The 22,513-nt window shown below is 38.9% G+C and overlaps 1 protein-coding gene and 1 pseudogene across 5 annotated transcripts in view; both read left to right on the top strand.

Annotated features, from left to right (window-relative positions):
- The window catches only part of CORIN (corin, serine peptidase), a 247,819-nt gene that overhangs the window by 143,633 nt on the left and 81,673 nt on the right, over positions 1-22,513 (top strand). For all 5 annotated transcript variants that reach the window (XM_039241111.1, XM_039241112.1, XM_039241113.1 and 2 more), the window contains exons 6-7: positions 9,714-9,827; positions 20,766-20,873. In XM_039241111.1, coding sequence (XP_039097042.1) covers positions 9,714-9,827; positions 20,766-20,873 — 222 coding nt within the window. The remainder of the gene's footprint in view (positions 1-9,713; positions 9,828-20,765; positions 20,874-22,513) is intronic.
- On the top strand, positions 867-2,304 carry LOC120237683 (annotated as a pseudogene).

Here is a 22,513-nt window from a genome sequence, read left to right as displayed (position 1 = left end):
AAAGCACAATGAGATATCACCCCGCCTCTGTTAGAATGGCTATTATCAAAAATATAAGAAATTAAAAAAAGAAAGACAGGATGACAGGTGTCGGTAAGGGTGTGGTAAAAAGAGAACCTGTGCACCAAGGGTAGAAGTGGAATTGGTGCCCCAACCACTTTGGAAAACAGTATGAAGTTTCCTCAAAAATTAAAAGTAGAACTACCATGTGGTCTAGTAATTCCACTGCTGGGTATTTATCTGAAGAAAAGGGAAACATTAATTCAAAAGTTACATGCATTCCCACGTTCATTACAGCATAATTTATAATAGCTAAGATACGAAAACAAACTAAGTGTCTATCAATGGATGAATGGTGTGTGTGTAAAAATATATATGTATATACACACACACACACACATATATATATACATATATATAATGGAATATTACTGAGCCATTAAAAAAGAAAGAAATCTTACCATTTGTGACAACATGTATGGACCTCAAAGGCATTATGTCAAAGGCAAAGTCAGAGAAAGACAAATACCACATGATCTCTCTTATAGGTGGAATCTTAAAAATAAACAAAAACAAAACACCAAGTTCACGGACACAGAGAACAGATTGGAGTTTCCAAGAGGCTGAGTCTAGGGGGAGGTGGGAGAAATGGGTGAATGTTGTTTTTTGTTTGTATTTGTTTAAATAAATTGAATCAAAAAATTTTTTAAAAACAAGCAAAAGACCTTATTTACCAAAAAAATCCATATCTAAAAAAAATTCATCAAACCATAAGGGAAGAGAGCAAGAGAATTCAACAGAATGGCAGTAGGTACATACCTAATAATTACTTTAAATGTAAATGGACTAGCGTGCACGCTGTGGCAGCTCTGGGAGATGCTGCCATGAAAGGAGGCAGACGAGGAGATAGGGCAGAACACTGGTTTGTCCCACAAGAGCATAGGGCATGAGTAGGGCAGGGGTCCTGACTCAGGAGCTTCTGGCCATGCCTGGTCTCTTCACTGCCCTGGAGAAGGTCTGCGGTGGGACTGAAATGGCAGGTACTCAGTGTTCCCTGATTTCTGTATGTTATCATCTGTGGACACCTTATTCCCACAACAGTCCGGCTTGTCCACTCCCTGATCTGCAAATGCCCATTGCTTCATGGATTTGGAGGCTCTCCGGTCCTCCCTGAATGACTTTGTGTCCCTGTCACCTGATGACAGTTGGGACAGTGTTGGATAACGGTGGAACCAATCCCACCCCACACTGTAAACACACTCTTCCTTACCAACGACCTGACAGAAGTGATGGAGGAGGTGCCGCAGAAGAAGGCGGGTCTGATTCTCTCTCACCATCTGCCTATTTTCCGCCCCTTGAAGCGCATAACCTGGAAAATGTGGAGGAGTGCCTGGTGGCCCTGGCTCTGGGAAACAGTCCGTATTTACTCTCCTCACACAGCCCGGGATGCTGCACCTCAGGAAGTCAACCGCCAGTCGGCTTAAGGGCCTGGAATTTGCACCTCCAGGACCATACATCCTTCCAAAGCTCCCAACTACCCCACAGGGGAATGCACAGAGCAGAACTCAGTGCTAACTGCACCCACGACCTGGCCAAAGTCATTTCTGCAGTGAAAAGTATTGCGCATGTTTCTGTCGTGTCTTCTACTAGGACTGATGATGAAGAACAAACACGGATTAGTCTGAATCAGGGGGATTTGATGCAGGCGGTGGCTGTTCTTTCCAAGCGCAGGCATCTTATTAGAGACTGAAATTCTGTCACTGGGGAAGCCTCGGCTCCCACATGCTGGAATGGGGGCGGTTGCGCACAGTGGATGCATCTGTTTCCTGGGCAGCCATGATTGTGGGAATCAAAAGTCACTTTGGACTAGCTCATGGTCACCTTGCTCTTGGCATAAGAAGAACCTTAGTGTCTCCAGTCAAAGTCATGACCCTGTGCAGCGGTTCTAGGAGCACTGTGCTGCAGGGGGCAGAGGCCCACCTTCCCTCTGAGGTGAGATGTCCCATCGAGACGCTCTGTATGCTGCGCCCCAAGGAATAAATGTCATCCTGTGTCAACACAGCAACACTGAGTGAGGCTTTCTTTCTGATCTTCAAGATATGCTGGGTGCTCACTTGGGAGAATAAGATTAATAGTATCCTGTCAGACAGGGACTCTCTTCATGTGGTGCACAGCATACGAGAACAACAAGATGACACAATCGACAAACTGATTGGTTCCCAGCTTGAATGCATAACAAGAATCAATGGAGCTGGTATCCTTCTGGAAGAATGTCTTAGAATGTACATTATTTCTGGTGTCTAATTCTGCTTCACCAAATGTTCTGTAGCTCATATGGTGAAAACCATGACGTAACTACCATTAACGAACAAATATTCACCATAAAAGACAAAGTAAGAATATTATACAACATAAAGTATATATTATTATAAACTCTAGGAAAGATCAACTAGAATCTGTTTACTTAATATTCTTGGTAAGTAGCTCAAGTAATCATCCCCTTAGCTGAATTATAGATGGAATGTGTCATTCTAGATCTCTTTGCCCTTGACCAGTTTAAAAACCTACTTTTAGGGGCACCTGGGTGGCTCAGTTGGTTGAGCGTCTGACTCTTGATTTCGGCTCACGTCATGAACTCATGGTTGGTGGGATCGAGCCCTCTATGGGGCCCTGTGCTAACAGCCCAGAGCCTGCTTGGGATTTTCTCTCCTTCTCTCTCTGCACTTCTCCCACTAGTGCTCTCTCTTTCTCAAAAATAAATATGAAAAAATAAAAGTAAAAACATACTTTTAAAAACTTTGGTTTGGAACACTGATTTCTAGGTAGTAGCCTCTAGAGGCTGATAAGGTCGGTCTGTTAGTTCCTGTTCCTAGATTACTACTCTTTCACCTAAATTTCAAAGTCAGAAGGAATTTTTTGTTTTTTTATTAGTATACATGATCATTATTCATAACTATCATTTTATTGCTTTTTAGGTAACTCACCTGTAATATTATTAGTAATATATAAAAATGGTTAGCTTTCAAAATACTACCAGTAATTATATAATATTAATGTTGTGCCAGGCACTCTCCTAGGTATGTTATAAACACTTTCAATTCTTTATAGACAAGAATATAGGTATTAGAATTCCTATATTACAGAAGAAGGAACTGAAATAGAGCTTAAAGAGTTTACCCAAGGCCACATAGTCAGGAAGTGATGGAGTTAGGACACAGACTCAGGCAGTCCTGGGTCCAGAGTCTGTGTCCTTAACCACTTCTTAATCAACATAGATGATAAAGCTGATATAAGCAGGCTGTAAGAAATCCTGAAGGAAAAGTAATCCATTTTAACCGGGATTTTCTTTGGGTGGTATGATGGAAGGTTTTTCTTATACGTATTTCCAGTTTCTGCTAGTATGTTACTTTGATAGTGACAAAAGTAAATCTTAAAAAAAAACACTATTTCACATGAGAAAGCAAAGAACTTTACATTTCTTTTGTAGGACCCTTTTCCTACCAATCTTATCTCCTGGAGGATTTAGTATCCTAACTTACAAATTATTCTTGGTGAATCACCTGTAATATTAATTCACTACAGAAATAGCCAAATGATCTGAGCCTTAAGAAATGCACCCAGCTAGAGAATTGGAGGAGGAGCCAACGGAGGAGGTGGGGGAAGACTGGCAAAGTGTTAGAAGCTGAGTAGAAAGCTTTGATGAGGGATGGTCAAAATGTCCAAGGAGAGAGAATGAGACAGCAGACAGTTTTGAGAGACTGTCTCAGTGGTATTTGCATCAGTTATTGTTTGTATTTTATGTTCTGGGCCCATAGAGATGTGGGGCGAATAGGACAGAAATTTGGATGATACTTAAGAGTTCTTGTAATTGTGCCAAATATATGCAGAGGGCCTACACAGGTGGTTTTTCTGGGGGACATGGGTAGAATTCAGTCAAGAGGTACAGCTTGAACAAACACAATAAGTATAGAGAAACAGCACAATGAGTTGAAAAAGCCCAAGTACCCAATTCATTATTGTCAGGGCAGAAAACAGGAGGCAAGGAAGGTATGGTCAGAGATGACACTTAAGAAATAGCTTGGGGCCAGTCATTCTCAAACCACTTTAAATTTCAGGCACACTTAAGGTATAGCATGATTTTACCTTTAATGGTTAATAAAGTTGAAGGTTGTGGATTCCTTTGGATAGAGTTCCAGAAGGGGTTAATTGATCACATAATTTCCTTATGATTGGACAAACTTATTGCCAAATAGTTCTGTTTTAAAGGGATGACATTATTACTCTAACTTTGAAAGTTTCTTTACTAGCATGCCAACATGTAGAAATAACAAAAAAAAATACCTCCAAATACATCATTTGTAGTTTTTAAAAAATGAAGTATCACTGAAGATTTAAAAAATAAATAAATGGAAATTGGCTAAATTATCCAATCAAAAAACAGGGAGTGGCTGGATAGATTTAAAAAATAATAAGTAAAGAAATAATAATAAACAAAGACATTGTTTTATACCTACAAGAGATGCACTTCGGATGTAACAGCACTCAAAGACTGCAGGTGAAGGGATGGAAAAAGATGTTCCATGCAAAAAGAACTTGAAAGAAAGCTGGGGTAGCTATGCTTATATGAAACAAAATAGACTTTAAAATTAAAACTGTAATAAAAGACAAAGAAGGGCATTACATAGTGATAAAGGGGTCAATCCAATGAAAGGATAATAATGTTTGTAAATATTATGCATGCAACAAAGGACTACCTAAATATATACAGCAAATATTAACAGACCTAAAGGAAAAAATTGACAAGAATACAAAATAGTAGAGGCCTTTAATACCCCATTTACATCAATGGATAGATTATCTAGACAAAAATATCATTAAAGAAACATTGGTCTTAAATGATACATTAGACTAGATAGACTTAATAGATATTTACAGAACATTCTATCCAAAAGCAACAAAGTACACATTCTTACCAAATGCACATGGAATATTCTCCAAGATAAATTATATGTTAGGCCATAAATTAAAATTTTCATAAATTAAAGAAGACTGAAATCACATCAAGCATCTTTTCTGACCACAACAGTAAGAAACTAGAAATCAAAGAAGAAGGCTGGGAAAGTCACAAATATGTGGAGATTAAATAACCCCACATAAATACATACATAAATATATAATGAGTCAATGACGAGATCAAAGGAGAAATAAAAAAATACCTTAAGACAATAAACATGGAAATACAAATCTTTGAGATGTAATAAAAGCAGTTTCTAAGAGGGAAGTTCCAGCAAGGGGGCCTACCCCATGCAACAAGAAAAATCCAAATAACAATCTAATCTTATACCTAAAGAACTAGAAAAAGACAAAGAAACAAAGCTTAAAGTTAGTAGAAGTAAGGAAATAACAAAGATCAAAGCAGAAACAAATGAAAAAGAGACTAACACAATAATAGTCACTAAGTAACTTGAGCTTATAACTGAAAGCTTGATCTTTTAAAAGATAAACAACATTTAAAAATCTTTACAGTCATGAAGAAAAAAAAAGAGAGAGGGCTCAAATAAATAAGAAATGGAAGAGGAGAAGTTACAACAGATACCACAGAAATACAAAACATCTTGAGAAACTATGAAGAATTCTATGCCAGAAAATTGGATAACCTAGAAGAAATGGATAGTTTCCTAGAAACATATAATCTTCCAAGATTGAATAATGAAGAAATAAAAAATCTGAATAGACCAATTACTGGTGAGAAGATGAATCAGTAATCAAAAACCTACCAACAACAAACAGAAGTCCAGGACCAGATGGCTTCACCAGTGAATTCTACCAAACATTTGAAGATTTAATATACATCCTTTTCAGACTCTTCCAGAAAGTTGAAGAGGAAAGGACACTTCCAAACTCATTTTACAAAGCATTACCCTGATACCAAAACCAGGCACGGATACCAGAAGAAAGAAAGGAAGAAAAGAAAAGAAACAAGAAAACAATAGGCCCGTATCTCTAATGAACATAGATGCAAAAATCCACGACATTTTTCACAGAAATACAACAGTCCTAAAATTTGTATAAAACACAAAAGATCCTGGATAGTAAAAGCAATCTCAGGAAAAAAGAATGAAACTGGAGGTATTATGCTCCTTGATTTCAAACTATATTACAAAGCTATGGTAATTAAAACAGTACAATATAGGCATAAAAACAGACACATGGATCAATGGAACAGAATAGAGAGCTCAGAAATAAACCCATGCATATATGGTCTGTTAATTTACAACAAAAGAGGCAAGAATATACAACGGGGAAAGGACACACTCATTAACAAATGGTGTTGGGAAAACTGGACAGCCATGTGTTATCTGATATGCTAAGGAATGAAACTGGACCACTATCTTACATTATACACAAAAACTCAAAATAGATTAAAGACTTGAATGTAAGACCTGAAACCGTAAAATGTATAGAAGAAAACATAGGTGGAAAGCTCCTTGACATCAGTCTTAGTGATGAATTTTGGATCAAATTCCAAAACCAAAGGCAACGAAAGCAAAAATAAACAAGTGAAACTACTTGAAACTAAAAACCTTCTGCACAGCAAAAGAAACCATCAACAAGATGAAAAGGCAAGCTACTAACAGGGAGAAGATATTTTCAATGATGTATTGGATAAGGGATCAATATCCAATATATATGAAGAACTGATACAACTTTATAGCAAAACAGCAACAACATAACACAATCTGATTTTAAAAATGGGCAGAGGATCTGAATAGACATTTTTCCAAAGAAGACATACGGTTGGGCAACAGACACATAAAAAGATGCTCAACATCACTGATCATCAAGGAAATGCAAATCAAAAGCACTATGAAATATCATATTGTTAGAATGGTTATTATAAAAAAGACAAGAAATAGCAAATGTTGACAAGGATATGGAGAAAAGGGAACCCTCATGCACTTTTGGTGTAAATGTAAATTGGTGCAGGCACTATGGAAAATAATATGGAGGTTCCTCAAAAAATTAAAAATAGAACTATCACATGATCTAGTAATTCCACTTCTGGATATTCATCTGAAGAAAAGGAAAACACTAATTTGAAAAGATATATGCACCCCTATGTTCATTGCGGCATTATTTACAGAAGCCAAGATATGTAAACAACCTAAGTTTCTATCGATAGATGAAAGGATAAAGAAAATGTGGTATATATGTGTATGTGTATACACACATCCACATACACAAAGGAATACTACTCAGCCAAAAAATAAATGAGATTTTGCCATTTGTAACAAGACAGGTGGACCCTGAAGGTATTATGCTAAGTGAAGAAAGTTGGACAGAGAAATACAAATACCATGTGATCTCACTTACATGTGGACTCTAAAAAACGGAACAAAGAAGACAAAACAAAACATGTAGATACAGAGAACAGAATAATAGTTTTTGAGGGGAAGGTGGTTGGGTGTGAAGGAAATGGGAGCCAATGGGGGCCAAGAGGAACAAACTTAGTTACAAAATAAATAAGTCATGGGGATGTAATATACAGCAATCAATAACATTGTAGTGCATAGTTGCAAGTTGCCAAGATAGTAAATCTTAAAAGGTGTCATCACAAGAAAAAAAATCTGTAACTCTCCCTGGTGATGGATGGTAACTAGAATGACTGAAGTGATCATTTGGCTGCATATACAAATATTAAATTATTATGCTGTACACCTGAAACTAATATAATGTTATGTGTCAATTATACTTGAATAATAACAGACACCATTCTTATAAGAACATTTGTAAAATACAGAGCAAAATAAAATGAAGAAAATAAAAATTACTTTTAATCCTAATACTGGGGAGAATCACAGTAACTGCTGATATACTTCTTTCTGGACCAAATTGTATTTTGCTCTTTCCCGTACCAAACGGTGTTTTTCCACTGAAATTACCTTGAACTTTGTTCCGAGACATCAAGTATTTTCTGCAGCATTCTTTTCAATGGCTGTAACAGTATTTCTTATTATGAAGGTAACAACATTTATTTAACCAGCCCCCAAGTATTACATGGTTCTTATTCTATCATTTCATTATAAATCATGATGGTGTGAAAAGCCTTAAAAATAAAAACCTGCACTTATTTGGAATGATTTCCTTTGTATGAAGTCCAGGAAATAAGATGCTTGGTTAAAGCTCATGCACATTTGAAAGGCATTGGATGCACATTACCAAATATTTAAGTCTATTTTAACACCCATTTTATTTTGAAAAGGAACTGATCTTTCCTTTTGTTAATGATTTTCCTTAAAAAAAAAAAACTCTCTAGCTTTTTATCTTACACCTGTCTACTGTAATGTTGAAACGATTGAATATTTGTTGAATTTTGATTTTAAAAAGTACCGCAATACTAAAAGCAAAAAAATATTAAAATATAACTATGTTGAAGAAAAGAATGAAAAAATCATTAGGTAATGTTTCACATTCCTTATGGCAAAACAGACTCTGATATAGTTCACTGGCATTTTTTTGAGGCAAGTAAATATATTTCACTACAGGACAGGGTGTCCCTAGGCCTGGTTCAAGCACAGGACAGTTGATTCTTTTTACTGTAACTTTACTGTGCAACATTGTGTAGCATTTTAATTTTTTTAATGTTTATTTATTTTTGAGAGAGAGAGAGATGGAACACGAACAGCGGAGGGGCAGAGAGAGAGAGAGGGAGACACAGAATCCCAAGCAGGCTCCAGGCTCTGAACTGTCAGCACAGAGCTGGATGTGGGGGTTCAGCTCACCAACCCTGAGGTCATGACCTGAGCTGAAGTCAGACACTTAAGTCTGAGCCACCCAGGTGCCCCATGTTGCAATTTAGAAGGAGAGGGGGGCTGTTTTATTATTTTTTTTTAATGTTTGTTCCACTAACAGCACTTTTTAAAATAATTTGCAGTTATTAAGAAAAATACTCACATTTGGTATGTTTCCCACCGAAGTGGTGCAATCAGTAAGGCTCCCCTCTGGTGCTCTGAGCCAGCCTAGGGCTGAGTTTATTTTTGCGTTTCTCAGGCAAACACCCTCGCAGGTAATGTCTTTTTTTTTTCTTTTTTTTTTTAAATGTTTTATTTATTTCTAGGAGAGAGAGAGACAGCGTGAGCAGGGGAGGGTCAGAGAGAGAGGGAGTCACAGACTGAAACAGGCTCCAGGCTCTGAGCTGGCTGTCAGCACAGAGCCCGACGCGGGGCTCGAACCCACGAACCGTGAGATCATGACCTAAGCGAAAGTCGGACGCTTAACCGACTAAGCCACCCAGGCGCCCCATTGGCAGGTAATTTCACCACTCCTGTTCTAGAGGGCCACAGGAAGCCCGGTGAGGGAATGTGGAAACAAATCCGTTGAAGAGCCAAGGAAGAAGGTTTTCCCTCTGTTCTTTATTTCCCCTACTTTTATATTTTTTTTAATGTTTTATTTATTTCTAGGAGAGAGAGAGAGAGACAGCATAAGCAGGGGAGGGTCAGAGAGAGAGGGAGTCACAGGCTCTGAAACAGGCTCCAGGCTCCGAGCTGGCTGTCAGCACAGAGCCCGACGCGGGGCTCGAACCCACGAACCGCGAGATCATGACCCAAGAGAAAGTCGGACGCTTAGCCGACTAAGCCACCCGGGCGCCCCTACTTCCCCTACTTTTAAAGGAACAAGCCTTCTGACGCCGTCTTCCCGCCCCTGTGTTTCAGCGCTGTGCGGAGCGGCCGAGAGCTTTCTGTGCACCAGCGGGATCTGCCTGCCCGGGAAGCTGCGGTGCAACGGCCACAACGACTGCAACGACTGGAGCGACGAGGCGCACTGCAGTAGGCGCGGGGCTCTTGGGGTGTGCGGGCGGCCGGGGGCCGGTCAGGCGCCTGGAACCGCAGAGCCTGACGACCACCGGCCCTGCGTGGCCCACGTCTAGTGTGCCTTTGTAAAGTGGGCGAGGCCTGAGGCCCTCAGCAGGTCAATAGCTGGAGGCCCAGTGGACCTGCTAGGGACTGGGGCCTTGTATGCGGCGAGGGCTCACAAGCAGAAGGCTTTTTGTTGATTTTCGTCTGGGGACGATTTTGTTTTCGTTCTGAAAGTTTAATGAGTATAGAGGTCAGCTTTTTGGAAAAGGACATTTTTAATAGGGACATTTTTCAGCCTTGTGATGCTTCACCTTCCTGGTGGGGCGGATGCAAAGCCTCTTGTTTGTTTAGGCTTTCTCGGAGCCTTGGAGAGAGACCACGGTGTTAGCTGTTTGGGATCCATGCATTGAGAGATTCAGCCATAAACTTCGTCCATTTACTTGCTAGTGATTCGATTGGTCGTTTTGGCCCGATTGGTGGGTGGCTTGTCTCATATTGCAGTAGCCTGCTAGGGCCGCCATACCGAATACCGCGGACTGCATGGTTTAAATAGGAGAAATTTATTGTCTCACACTTCTGGAGGCTGGAGAGGCCAAGATCAAGGCCAACAAGGTTCAGTTTCTGGTGAGAGCTCTCCTGGTTTGCAGGCAGCTTCCAGCGTCCTCTGTGCTCACGTGGCCTCTTTGGGGGGCGAGAAGGCAGGAGAGAGCGCTCTGATGCCTCATTCTTTTCTTATAAGGGTCTCCTTACTATTAGATAGGGCCCCACCTTTAGAGCCTCATCTAAGCTTTATCACCTTCTTACAGGCCCTGTCTCCAAATACAGTTATTTGGCGGTTAGGGCTTTAACATACACATATTGGGAAGACATAAACATTCTGGTCCTACACACACACACACACACACACACACACACACACACTTGCAGTTATAAAAACACAGTTAAAAAAAGACTTATTGGGGTGTCTGGGTGGCTCAGTCAGTTGAGTGACTTCGGCTCAGGTCATGATCTCACGGTTCGTGAGTTCGAGCCCCGCATCGGGCTCTGTGCTGACGGCTGAGATCGTGCTCTGTCTCTCTCTCTCTCTCTCTCTCAAAACAATAAATAAACAGTAAATCAATAAATAAGAATTGTTAATTTTGATTAACTTCATATTTCCTCAACATCATTTGTTCATATATACCCCACCTTTATTTATTTATTATTAATGTATTCTTTTATGTATTTTGTGTAATATCTAGTGTCCTGTGGAACTTCTGATATGCCACCCATATTTTAGAAATGTTTTCACTACGACATTTGTTTTTATAGTTTGGAATTACCTGTTCACAAAAACCTATGGCACATGATTTTACATGAAAAACGTGTTTATAGGATGTATACTTACATTAGGAGTATTACTTTAGACTTAGGAGGAAATATTTTATAGAGCAACCACAGTGGGGAATTTAAAATGATTCAGTAGAATTATATTCAATTTATGAGAATTGTGGTGGAATCTTTTCCTTATCTCCCAATACGGCCCACGTGGGCACCATTAAAATTCCTCATGTGCCTCTAGCACCAAATGGTGGGTCAACACTGGCCCGTAAGTCTGTTCCTCCATTGCAGTGAGCACTGCACTTAAAACAGTAAGACCTTTCGGCTGCACTGGTTGAAACTGATTTTGAAGGAGTAAATTTTCCCAGTGACTGAACAAGAAAAAAAGTGTTACTATTCTATAAGGTACATAGCAATGTCCTAGAAACTGAAGAGTTATGAAGGAAGAGATGGGCTTTCCTCATGAGCATACTTAAAAACCCGTGTGGTTTGGTCAATTGAGGAAATAAAATACATCCCCTTAGAATGTTTGTCTATGAAAATGCTTAGTTAGACATTGAAAGCTCTGCGTGTAATTGTTTCCAAACTTACAAGGACATTTGATTCTGAGTTTTAACATTCAGTGCTTGTGGCATTTCAGTGCATTCGTTGAGGGTGTCACCCTCCCGCTGTCACCACCCTGTGGTGAAGGAGGCGTGTAAGTCTGAAATAGGGCATGGATGCAAATCAGAGCGTGAACGCAGCCTGCATACTCCTGAGGGAGGAAGACAGTTTTGCCGGGCATTCCTGATGAGACGAAGGCTATGCCAATTCCTGGGCACTGGCAGGTATAGGAGTAAGACTCGTCTCTGCTAATCAACTATGCTGGTAACATTTATTTACATGGCGTGATTGAATTTTTAGCAGAGGAGGTCCTGTCCCCTTTTGTGCAGATGCAGATCTGAGGTTGAGAGTGATGAATGAATTTGCCAGTGGTTCAAAGTGCTAGATTTAAACCTGGGTCTCTATTATTTGTTTTTATTGAAGTATAGTTGACACACAATGTTATATTCGTTTTAGGTGGACGACATGGTGATTCAACAATTCTGCACATTACTCAGCGCTCATCACAAGGGTAGTCGCCATCCGTCACCTTAAAATCTTCACCCATCCCCCAACCCCCTTCCCTCTGGCAATCATCAGTGTTTCCTCTGTATTTAGAAGTTTGTTTCTCTTTTTGTTTGTTTTCTAGATTCCATATATACATGAAATTATAATGTATATACAATGTATATACATGCATAATATGCATATCAATCATATTTGTCCTTCTCTGACTTACTTCACTTAGCATAACACCCTCAAGGTCCACCCATGTTGTTATAAATGACAAGATCTCATTCTTTTCTATGGCCCCAGATATTCCATTATATACACACACACACACACACCACATCTTCTTTTTCCATTGATTTATTAATGGACACTGAGGTTGCTTCCACATCTTGGTTATTGTAAATAATACTGCACTAATCATAGGGGTGCATATATCTTTTTGAATTACTGTTTTCATTTTGGGGGGAGTGAATGCCTGGTTGTAGAATTACTGGATCATAAGATATTTCTATTTTAAATCATTTTGAGGAAGCTCCATACTGTTTTCCACATTAGTTGAGCCAATTTACATTCCCATCAACAGGGCACAAGGGTTCCTTTTTTTTCTCCATATCCTCGCTAACACTTTCTATTTCTTGTCTTTTAGGAACTAGCTATTCTGACAGGTGTGAGGTGATACCTAATTATGGCTTTGATTTGCATTTCCCTCTTGATGAGTGATGTGGAGCAGCTTACCATGTGTCTGTTGGCCATCTGTATGTCTTCTTTGGAAAAATGTCTGTTCAGGTCCTTTACCCACTTTTTATTCAGATTATTTAGGTTTTTTTGATATTGAGTTGTATGAGTTCTTTATATATTTTAGATATTAACTCTTTATTGGATATATCATTTGCAAATACCTTTTCCTACTCCAAAGTTTGCTTTTTTGTTTTGTTAATAGTTTCCTTCATTGTGCAAAAACTTTTTATTTGGTGCAGTCTCAATAGTTTATTTTTGCTTTTGTTTCTTTTGCCCTCGGAGACCTATCCATAAATATGTTGCTAAGGCTGATGTCCAAGACATCACAGCCTGTATTTTCTTTTAGGAGCTTTGTGGTTTCAGGTCTCACATTTAGGCCTTTCATCCATTTGGAGTTCATTTTTGTGTATGGTGTAAGAAAGTGGTTGTGTTTCATTCTTTTGCATGTGGCTGTCCAGTTTTCTCAATACCAGTTATTGAAGAGACTGTCTTTCCCCATTATAAATTCTTGCCTCCTTTGTTGTACATTAATTGACCATATAAATGTGGGTTTATTTCCGGGCTGTCTATCCTGTTCCATTGATCTATGTGTCTGAATCCAACCTTGAATGGGTCCAAATCTAATTGTTGTTTTCCCCAAACAATGCTGCCTCTGACTTGCCCTTGTCCAAATAAGTTCAGACCTGGTGAATGAACAGTTACAGTCTGATCACTTACATGACAGGAAAATGTTTATTTTGGAGCTCTGTTATACTTTGGGTGATGATTGTCTATTAAGCCAGGTATCTGGGACTGCTTACGGACTTTTCTCCACTAACTAACTTTGTCATGGTCTTCAGTCTCTTCCTAAGTATTTGTAGAATGAATGGAGTCCCAACCACCTGGAATAATTTTAGTGGGGTAGTGAAAAGGTTTTCAAAAACTAAGGAAAAGTTTCTTTTAGAAATTTCTAACTCTGTGACTTTAGGCAGGCTACTTTTCTGTTCCTGGTTTTCTTTGCCATTGAGGTTGGCTGCACTTTAGCACCAACAGGAAACCCCACCTGCAGGGATCCTAATTCAGTTGGTCAGGAGGCAGCCGCGCCTTTGTGACACTTCCCTAGTAACTTGAATACACAGCCAGATTTGAAACCACTGGACTAGAGGGGGCCTGGTGACTTTTGTTCCTCACATTCTACAATCTTTTGATTGTATAACCAGCTGTAGAACAGTGTCTGTTCTTCGTAACTAGTGCTTAGCAAATGAATAAGAAAGCTTCGAGAACGGTTGTCGCAAGGAAAGTTGCAGCCACAAAGTCCACACACTTCATGCTGCATACAATCACTGTCAAATACTTTTGGAAATCATTTGCTTGGAATTTGGAGTCAAAATGCTTGTCGTATATTTTAGTATAATTATACTATAAGCTATACCATATACTAATTATACTGCGTTAACTACTTATTCTAAGTATAATTAATTATCACAATGTGTAAGTTCTTGAATGTGTAAGTTCGTGGAAGTTCTTGAGTCAGGCTGCCTGGGTTCCTATCTCTGCTTTGCCATTTCCTGCTTCTGTGAACTTGGGCAAGTCCCTTAATCTCTCTGGGCCTCAGTGCCCTCATCAGTGAAATGGAAACAATAATAGTAACTATCTCTAGAACTACTGTGCAGAATAACAAATCCTTGGCTATAAAGCGCATAGACCATTGTCTGTTTGGCATGCAATTACTCTTGAAGGGTGATAGGATTTCTGGTTGTTATTGTGGTTATTGCTGTTTTATTCACCACATCTTTGCTCCCCTCCCTCCCTCCCCCCCTCACCTCCACCACTGCCTAGCACCCCTCACCTCCAGGGAGTAAAGGATGGTCACCGAAGTCATGAAGGCAGCTCAGAAAGGTCAGGGGGGTACACTGAAGAGGAAATGGAAACACTAAAATATCCACCACAATTTTAAAACCAGCACCACATGAAACTATCTTAGAAAAGAGGTACAAAATAAAAACAGGTATTCCAGATGATGTTTCTGAATCATCCAAAATGACCACATTTACCATATTCTTTTTACTAAAAGGCAGGGATGCAAGTAAATAGTAAAACTATATCCATCAAAATAACAAAAAGGAAAATATTATGCTGTACACTGAAGGAGGAAGCTTCAGGTGTCTGGAAAATTCACTTCTGTTTGGTAGCAATCTGATAATACAAATCAATAAGAGTATTGACTATCCTTGAATTCCTGCTATGTGTGAAGCATGTTCTAGACACCCAGGAAACATAAAGACTGTTAAGATATGATTTCTTTCTTCAGGAGTCTTTGAGTCTAATCAGAGAAATAACATATGAACGCGAAGATCATTGAATATGGTACTTTAGAGTAATACAGTAGAAGAGATGTCACAAAGGAAAAAAAGACTCGTGTAAACAAAAAAAGCAGGGGCCATAGGTTCTATGATCCAGACAAGGGCAGAATCACGAGAAGTAAGATTAGTGTGGAGAAAGCTGATGGAAAGATGGGAATGAAACCAGGCCTTGGACACAGGAAATGTTTGGAAAGTCTAGTTCAGTGGTTCTCAAGTGAGGGCAGTTTTGCCCTCCCCCCACCCCCAGGGGACATTTTGCAATGTTGGGAGACATATTTGATTCTCATGAGTGTGGAGTTTGGAGGAGGTGCTACTGGCATTTAGTGGATAGAGACCAGGGATGCTGGTCAGCATCCTACAATGCACAGGAGCGCCCCCCCCCCCCCCGCCAAAGAATTATCCACTCCAGTGTGTCAGTAGTACTGCTGTTGAGAAGTCCTCCTTCAGAGCTAGAAGTCAATAGTCAAAAACCCCAGGAGTCAAGAAGCCTGGGTAACTGTAATGAGCTGGGCAACTGCGCGCAAACCATTTAACTTCTCTGGACATCTCAAAATGAGGGCGCCTGTGAGTGAAAATAGAGCACCCATTCTTGAATCTTGAACTGAGGCAACATAATTATGTTTATAAACTCGTAGAGACTGAGAAAAAATGAATGAAGCTCTTGATAAAAGCTTTTCTGTTCCTTAGTTTTCTCCCTTAATTTAATGATGATCTTGAGGGGCGAAAGTTAATAGCAGAAGGTGCCAAACTGAAATAAATATCAACATGCGAGAACTTCAGAAGTAACCTTTTGTAGCCAGTACTCATTAAGAAAAAAAAAAAATCTGTATCTAGAAAAACATCTACCTTAGGTTATGTAAAATTATGCTTGTATTGAGCAAGAAACTCCTAGCAAGAAGCTTTTGAAAATTTTGATTTGTTGGCCCTAAATGGTGCTGACAACATCTCTTTTCAGTCCAAATAAACATTTATTCCAATAAAAGGAGGCACTGTGATCTTTGCTATTTGCTATGTATTTCTGGCTGTGTAGTGCCTCTGGTTAAGGTTTTGTGTGTTTACTAATCACACGGACCTCAGGGAGGTAAAAGTTGTTTTCCAAATGCGGCTAATTTTGTATCTAACCTCTGAAAATGGCTTCTAACCAAGTAAGTCATAACAGTGGAAAGTTGAATCTGCACCTGTGTGAATAATGAGAAATAAAAAAAATATGTTTGATTCATCTCCATTTATGAAATAAATGTTTATTTTTATGAAATAATTTCATAAATGGCCGCATTAATATAAAAATATCTACAACAAGGGGTTTTAATATGCACTACCAATGTTTTTAGAAAGGGCCTCACAGAAGGGATGCATGAATCATTGGAAATTTTTGGTGTGTTCCAAGGTTAATCAGATTCTAAAAGAAGTATTTGATTCCCCAGTCTTACCATCAAAAAAAAAAAAAAAGAAAAAAGTGAAATGTACTGCTTAAAAAAAAAGAAAATTAACTCATATGGTTTAAAATATGTCACCTCATCATCCACCCCACTCTCTCCCCTGGGGAATGCAAATACTTTTACACTGATGGTCGAGTTGAGGCCCCTGGTTATTGCTGATTCTAGCATACTGATTCAAAACCTCCTACAAGAGTAATTGAGATAAGAAAACAATAATAATGAGAAAAATCTTTTCAAACTTCCCAAGGAAATCTATATATTTTGATGCACAAATTCCCTAACTTTGCAGGGTGGGCAGGAGAACAAAAGTTTGTAAACTTTCTTGACTTAGGTTAGACGTGTGTGGTGGTTACACCCAGTGTAGGGTGCAGGGTGGGGATTGAGCGCCCTCTGCTGAATGGGAGGAAATAGCACTGTCTGGGTAAAACCTGGGATATCTTTTTAGTTCTTTATTTTCCCTTATGATGGTCATCCTTGTTATTACAATTGTTCAGCCTGGGGGAAATAAAAAATAAAAAGCGCTTACAGAGTTCTGTATGTGAGAATATGTGAGCATAGTTACGTGTAAGCACATGTGTGTGCGTTTTCCATATACACACCCTCTTAATGTAGGCACTGAACAGACGTCCCTAAGGTGCATTACATTTTTTTTTCTTTTTTTTAAAAATTTTTTTAATGTTTTATTTATTTCTAGGAGACAGAGAGAGGCAGCGTGAGCAGGGGAGGGTCAGAGAGAGAGGGAGTCACAGACTGAAACAGTCTCCCGGCTCTGAGCTGGCAGTCAGCACAGAGCCCGACGCGGGGCTCGAATCCACGAACCGCGAGATCATGACCTAATCGAAAGTCGGACGCTTAACCGACTAAGCCACCCAGGCGCTCCTGCATTACATTTTTAAAATGATGTGATTTTACAAGTATTTAAGTAGCTTCTTAGAAGGATGCTTCATGAAATAGAAATGTATAATTCATGTAACAATAATATTTGATGTATGTGGCTAACAGTTTAACTGATCAATGCCCAAGAATCTTAATAAAGATTTATAGCATCTGGGATGTTTACAGTGAAGAGGGACTCATCACCAGTCATGTGAGATGCGGACTTATGGTGGGGGAGGAGAAACAGTCAGCCAGAATTTAGGAGATGATTAGATTCTTGGTCCTCATCAGCTAAGGAGACTTGTCGTCAAATGTGTCCCTTTGTTCTTGCTGTTTCTTCTACTTGAAACGAGCTGAAGCTTTCACCCTGTCCGCTCTACTGAAAGCCTGCCTTCCATGATCCCTCTCCAGCCTTAAGAATCTGTATTTTTGGGGCATCTGAGTAGCTCAGTCAGTTAAGCATCTGACTTCAGCTCAGGTCATGATCTCATGGTCCGTGAGTTCGAGCCCCACACTGGGCTCTGTGCTGACAGCTCAGAGCCTGGAGCCTGCTTCCAATTCTGTGTCTCCCTCTCTCTCTGCCCCTCCCCTGCTCGCGCTCTTTCTCTCTCTCTCCAAAACAAACATTTAAAAAAATTTTTTAAAAAGAATCTGTATTTTGAACTTAATTCATTTTAAGTAAGAGAAAATACTTTGAAGAAATCTTATTTCTATTAAATGCCGGCTTCTTTACACATATTGACTGAAAACATTTTTATAACTTGATTGAGTTACAGTTTCCAGACCATATGTTATCTCGTTGATTTTTAGTAAATTTATGGAGTTGTGTGACTGTCACCACAATCCATTTCTAGAACTTCTTTATCTCCCCTCAGATTTCCCTCCCACCGATTTGTAGTCAGTCCCCATTCCCACCCTTTCAGCCACAGGTAACCACTGCTCTGAGCTCTGTCTCCGTAAGTTTTCTCTTTCCAGGAATTTCATAAATGGGGCACACAATATGTGGTCTTTGTATCTGAATTATTTTATTTAGCATGTTTCTGATATTCATCTGTGTGGTCACATGTACCAATAGTATGATATTTTTAATTGCTGGATAGTATTTCATCATTTGAAGAGTCTATATTTTGATTATTCATTCATCAGCTAGTGAGTGTTTGGGTTGTTTCTAGTCTTTGGCTATTATAAATAATGCTACCACAGACATTTACATACAAGTCTTTGTGTGGATGTTTGTTTCATTTCTCCTCGGTAGATTTCTAAGGATGGAAATCATGAATCGTATGATAAGGTTATAGCTAACTTTATAAAAAGCTGCCATACTGCTTTCTAATGTAGCATTGTTATTTTACATCCCCACCAACTATATATGAGAGCATCCATTTCTTAAAATCCTTACCAATCCTTGGTATTTTCTGTTTATTATTATTATTACCATCTTAGGGGAGATATAATAGTATCTTATTGTGGTTTTAATTTGCATTTCCCTAATGACTAATTATATTGATCACTTTTTTATGTCTCCTTTGTATGTCTTTTGTGAAGATTTTCTATTCAATTCTTTCACGTATTTGAAATTGGGTTGTCTTATTGAATCTAGAAGTTCTATATGTATTCTGGATGAAAGTCTTTTATCTGATAGATGACTTTTTACTATTTATTCCAGTATGTGGCTTATCTTTTCATTTTCTTAGTAGTATCTTTTGAAGCACAAGTATTTTTACCTTTAATGAAGTCCATTTATTATTACTATTTTTGTAATGGCTTGTGCTTTTTTATTATATCTAAGAATTCATTATATCTAAGAATTCTTCCAAGGTCAAAAAGATTTTTTTCCTGTTTTTGTTTTCTAGAAACTTGATAATTTTAGCTCTTACATTGAAGTCCGTGACCCACTTTGAGATAATTTTTGTGTACATTTTGAGGTAAAAGCTAAACTTCAGTTTTGCCATTGCCCCAACACCATTTGTTGAAGAGTATTGTTTTCCCATTGAATTGTGTTGGCATCCTACACATATTAATTTACATTACACATGTTTAACCATATTAAGTAATTGATCTTATCCCGATTTCATAAATCAGTTCACAGACTCGTAGATTTTAACCACGCCAGTTATTCAAGTTCTCACAGCTCGTGGTAGATGGCAGAACCAGGGTGACCAAGCATCTGGTTTACCCAAGTACAAGATCTTGTACAAGGATCAAGTCCAAGTCCTTGCATGTTGCTTATTTCAACATGAAACTTTAAGCTCCCTGAGGTTACGATTCACTTCGTCTTACCTTGTCACCATAATCTAGTCCAGGACTGATTATTGGAGGGTCATGTTATGAAACACTCAGTTGATTTAAGTGATAATGTTTGTGTGAAAATAAGAACCTTATAATCTCAATAACTTTTTCTCTCCATTACGTTCATGCTTACCATTGGCAAAACTAGACTTTCATTTTATTTTGTTTTTGAAAGTTTATTTATTTTGAGAGAGAGAGTGCAAGTGGTGGTGAGGCAGAGAAAGATAAATAGAGAAAAAAAGAGAGAGAGAATTCCGAGTAGGCTCTGTGCTGTCAGCACAGATCCCGACATGGAACTTGATCCCACAAACCGTGACATCATCACCGTGAGAGCTGAAATCTAGAGTCGGACACTCAACCAACTGAGCCACCCAAGTGCCCCTAGACTTTCGTTTTAAAGGAAATATTTTAAGGAAATAATTACTCACCCTGTATTAAAAGTCATTCATTCTGTATGAACATGAATTTCATTAGGAACTTTGGTGAGTTGAGAGTGTCTGTGCTCATATGTGACTATAAAGGATGTGTCAGATAACAAAGTGGATCTCAGATAAAGACTTTCAGAAAGTGTTAGAAGCATTGGCTTGGGAGCCAGAAGGTCCTAGTTCTGGCTCTGCAGGAACTTGTTATGTGATCTTGAACAAAACCTTGGATCTCTCTGCATCACAGTCTCCTCACTGGTAAAACAGTAGATATGGACCCGGTTACCATTATGATTTCCCTCCCATGATAGGCTTTTGTTAAATGAAGTACTACTAGACCCTTCTGTTCTGCTCTGATGACACATCAGTGGCTTCTCTTATGTGCAGATTGCAGTGAGGATTTGTTTCACTGTCACACGGGAAAATGCCTTAATTATAGCCTTGTGTGTGATGGATATGATGACTGTGGGGACTTGAGTGATGAGCAGAACTGTGGTAAGTACTATTGTTTCTTTTAAATGAAGATTTTCATTTAAAATTACAGAAATGCATAATCCAGACTTCGTAGCTCCTTGTTTGTCAATGTGATTAGCAGGTTAAATTACAAAATGGTTGGTTTCTTAATTTTTAGAAAGAGGAGCTTTCTCTCAAGTATGCGTCTCAGTCATGTCTTATGTGTAAATATAATATTCCTTAAAGTCATAATAAGGAAGTGCTTTAGAAGTAGAGGGCAAGATGGGTAACGGTTGTTAATATGTTAATTTTTTCTCCTTGAAAGTGTTCTATTTCTTCTCTGGTTTAGATTTTGAACTCTTGAGCAAAACTTTGTGGACAGGTATGTTGTGTATTGGATCCCCTTACTATATGGAACCAAAGGCCCCCCTCCCCCGCTTATTCGATTGCCAAGCCTGGCAAGGACAGCCTCTGCAGTAGTGACACCTAGGGTTAGACAAGCACATTTATTTTATGCACAAAATCTGTTCTTATCTTTTTAAAAAATCAACCTACCTACTAATTACAAGTTCATACCTATAAACAAGGTCTTCCCAATCCCCCACTCCAGACCCTGGTAACCACCATTCTACCCTCTGTTTTTACAAATTCACCTTTTTTTTTTTTTAAATACTCCGTATATTAGTGCTATCGCACAGTATTTGTCTTTCTCTTTGACTTATCTCAGCATAAACACGCACAATGTTATATGTCCATTATGTCTTCATAAATGAAAGAATGAACCTACTATTTAAAGAGCTGTATTCAATTGTGAATGCCATCTCATAAGTATCTCATAAGTTGAAAGCAGCAAAAGTCCTCTTGTTTATTTACCTTTTAGAATGTTTAGGCAGTGTATTATTGAGTGACATGAGGACTTTGTCATATGAACCCAAAGGCAAGCTGTGATGAGAAAGTATCCTGGGAACATGATGTGAAAAAACATTCAGCATTAGAGAATATTGAAACAGATATTGGGGAAGGACCAGAGGAATGCCTTAGAGTGGCAAATGTCAGAAGTGGTCCCATACTGGGAAACGAGGTAGTTTCTAGAAGTAACTGTCTAGCTGCCCTAACTGTATCCATAAAAATATTGGCTATGTGTATATGCACAAATTATCCTACAAGTCACTATGTAGATATGGATTATCCTCTGGGACTGAGTAATCTTGGGGCAAAGAATGAGAAGCAATTTTAATTGTATACATCATAGAATTTATAGTCTTATAGATGATCTACTCCAAGCCCTCCTTTTACAGTGAGATAACTGGAGACAAGAGTGGGGGGGAAGGTGGGGAATGGGGCGGAGGACTTGAGTGTGGCTTGTAGTTGGACAGGTCAGTGGAGAGAACCAGGGAATATAGTGACTGTGTGAAAAAGAATGGTCTTACCTCTCAACATAATTCCTCTGAAGATAGTCGGATATTGTGAAGTTTGTGCTCTTAGGGTGACTTTGCCTCTATGTAATGGAAATAATTACAACTTTCTCTTAGATCAGTCCTTACCCCAGCTGCCCACCATTAGCAAGCTGAGCACGTGGTGGTTCTTCCAGTTTTTGCACATGCGTCCTATCTGTTGTGTCTTCCTTCTTTTCTCAGCACTTCATCTTCCATACACTGTACCATACTTTATTGCTGCAATAT

This window comes from Hyaena hyaena, unplaced genomic scaffold (assembly GCF_003009895.1).
Source record: "Hyaena hyaena isolate Hyena2069 unplaced genomic scaffold, ASM300989v1 scaffold_187, whole genome shotgun sequence".
Classification (NCBI taxonomy): Eukaryota; Metazoa; Chordata; class Mammalia; order Carnivora; family Hyaenidae; genus Hyaena; species Hyaena hyaena.
The sequence above is the reverse complement of the archived record's forward strand: the minus strand, read 5'-3'. Positions and strand labels throughout refer to the sequence as shown.